The sequence below is a fragment of the Arachis stenosperma genome, unplaced genomic scaffold, assembly GCF_014773155.1.
Source record: "Arachis stenosperma cultivar V10309 unplaced genomic scaffold, arast.V10309.gnm1.PFL2 arast.V10309.gnm1.Scaffold_100025, whole genome shotgun sequence".
Classification (NCBI taxonomy): domain Eukaryota; kingdom Viridiplantae; phylum Streptophyta; class Magnoliopsida; order Fabales; family Fabaceae; genus Arachis; species Arachis stenosperma.
Window position 1 is genome coordinate 1428518 of NW_026651369.1, and position 2188 is coordinate 1430705.

Consider the following 2188-nt stretch of genomic DNA (forward strand, 5'->3'; position numbering starts at 1 on the left):
ATCATACGAGAACTAGCAACTGATAATGCACCTATCCGCATTAGAATGCTCCTTTCTTCATCCTCTTTTCCGTTTATATTACCTTGATCATCGTCAACTTTTTTAACGTCTTTAGTCCATCTTTTCAATATAAGAGTTTCTGGCAATTTCTTGATTTGTTCCCGTTTCATCACACAAAACATATGAGAACATGGAATGCTATAACTATCCCATATTTGACATTTTTTGAGTATCTTGATCATAAAACAATGTACTCATGATCAGGTCTTCCATACTTGATGATCTTGTACTCTGTAGTTGTTGAACGACTACGCAGCATGACACTCAAGAGAATGTAAACCTGTTATGGGCACATGTTCTCCATTTATTGTTTTGAATTCAGCAACAATTTCATTATTTCTGTAGTCCCTTAAAGCACGTTCTAGGTTTTGCACCAATGCAAGTATACTATCCCTTGAGTCAACAAAGCTTTTAATGAAAGAATTTATGCCTTCACATCTGGATGGTTCTAAATCCAGCGCAAAACTTGCTACCCAAATAAGCAGTAGCCCACTGTTCTTTCCTTCTATATTGTTTCTCTACCCAGTCGTTTCCCGCAAGATTAAACCTTTCAACCATGTCATGCCAATACTCTTCGAATTCATCACATTCAAATTTGGCATACAAGCGTTTCTTAAATTCCTCACGAAATTCTGGGTCCTTGATATGAGATACTGTATTTTTATACAGATGCCAAGCACACAATCTATGGGTAGCATTTTGAAAAACTTTTTCAATTGCACTCTTCATGGCATTATCACCATCTGTTATGACAAGACTCGAATGCTTACTCATCATCGCCTCTGAAAAGTTATCTAGTAGCCACTTGTATGATTTTGTTTGTTCATCTGCTAGCAAATCGAAGCCAAAAATACAAGTTTGGCGATGATGGTTTGTGCCTGAAAAGATAACTAGCGGCCTATTATACTTATTTTTTCTGTAAGTAGAATCAAATGCTAGAACATCACCAAAATATTGATAGTCAAATCGACTTAAATCATCCGCCCAGAATAAATGCTCCAATTTATCATCATCTGTCAAACTATGTCTCACAATCATTATAGGTTCATCCTCTGCTTTTCCATGCAAATAAGTAAGAGTTGCATTTCCATATCCTTCAATGATCTTTGAACGTAGATTTCTTTCAATATAGTTATCCAAATTTTTTTTTGTAAAACCAGCAAATTCATAACCACCGCTTGTCCAGCAATAAGACCCATGATCTTCGAAGGTGGGAGGCCATGTCTATGCATGCTATCCACTTGTGCCTTGTCTGCATCAGTCATTATACGATGATTTGGAATTTGGTGAACAAATTTAAGCGGTATCAAAGGATGGTTATGATCCTCCACAATCTTTCAGACTTTCCACATTGAACAACTCTTGTCAAGATAAATTGACAACATTGCATTAGAATTTGTTCTGGTCTCAGGCTTCTACTTTCTTATCTTACTAGTAGTTGCATAGCATTTCTTCTCTCTCACACCTGCTCTGTTGCACACGAATTTACGTCAAACATAATTGCCAGTACTATCAACAGCTGCATCCCCCTTTCGAACTCCAAACCCCACACACTTGGCATACCTTACATAACATTCGTAAGCTTCTTCATAACTTACAAATTGCTTTTTCAAAAAATCATTTACGCTCAGAACAGTAGCTTCCTCCTTACCATCAGTAGTTTTATCATTGCCGTATTTATTTTCCTCCTCCTCTATATAACATTCATCCTCTTCAGAATATGACATATTTTCCATATTTTTTTCTTATCCTACATTAGTATTAAAACAAAATAACTTATAAAATTGACGAATTACAACAATATAATCTCATGGTTTATTTTCTATTGTTTCCATATCCTTTCTACCAGTGACATAATTTTTTTAACAAATAGACTAGAAAAATAAATGAGCAGATATATAAAATTTAGTTTTAAACATCTTTCTAGTCGTATACCTTACTAATATTATATAGGTCAAATTTGTTATGATCAATGTTAAATTTTAAATTACTTTTAATAAATTATAAATAATTTAAAATGTGTTTCTATAAAGTTAATAATTCGCTCACATGATTCTTTTCAAGAAAAAATATACACAAGTTAAACATGTACTAAGATAAAATCTAAATCGCAAAACACTATTTTATA

At 33.7% G+C, this 2188-nt stretch overlaps 1 protein-coding gene across 1 annotated transcript; it reads right to left on the minus strand.

Moving 5' to 3' along the window:
• Positions 1-492: 492 nt before the first annotated feature.
• LOC130959868 (protein FAR1-RELATED SEQUENCE 5-like) lies at positions 493-1796 on the minus strand. The gene is made up of 3 exons (XM_057885332.1): positions 1565-1796; positions 1218-1312; positions 493-1164 (listed from the first exon to the last, which is right to left on the minus strand). The coding sequence occupies exons 1-3, from the start codon at positions 1794-1796 to the stop codon at positions 493-495; spliced, it is 999 nt and encodes a 332-aa protein (XP_057741315.1).
• Positions 1797-2188: the final 392 nt, after the last annotated feature.

Excerpts from the sequence above, each read along its gene's own strand:
- LOC130959868 (XM_057885332.1), bottom strand. The coding sequence starts at position 1,796 with ATGGAAAATATGTCATATTCTGAAGAGGATGAATGTTATATAGAGGAG. Across the intron at positions 1,313-1,564 it reads TGCAGCTGTTGATAGTACTG|ACAAGGCACAAGTGGATAGC; the intron begins GCAATTATGTTT and ends TGACTGATGCAG. Across the intron at positions 1,165-1,217 it reads CGGTGGTTATGAATTTGCTG|ATCATTGAAGGATATGGAAA; the intron begins GTTTTACAAAAA and ends CTACGTTCAAAG.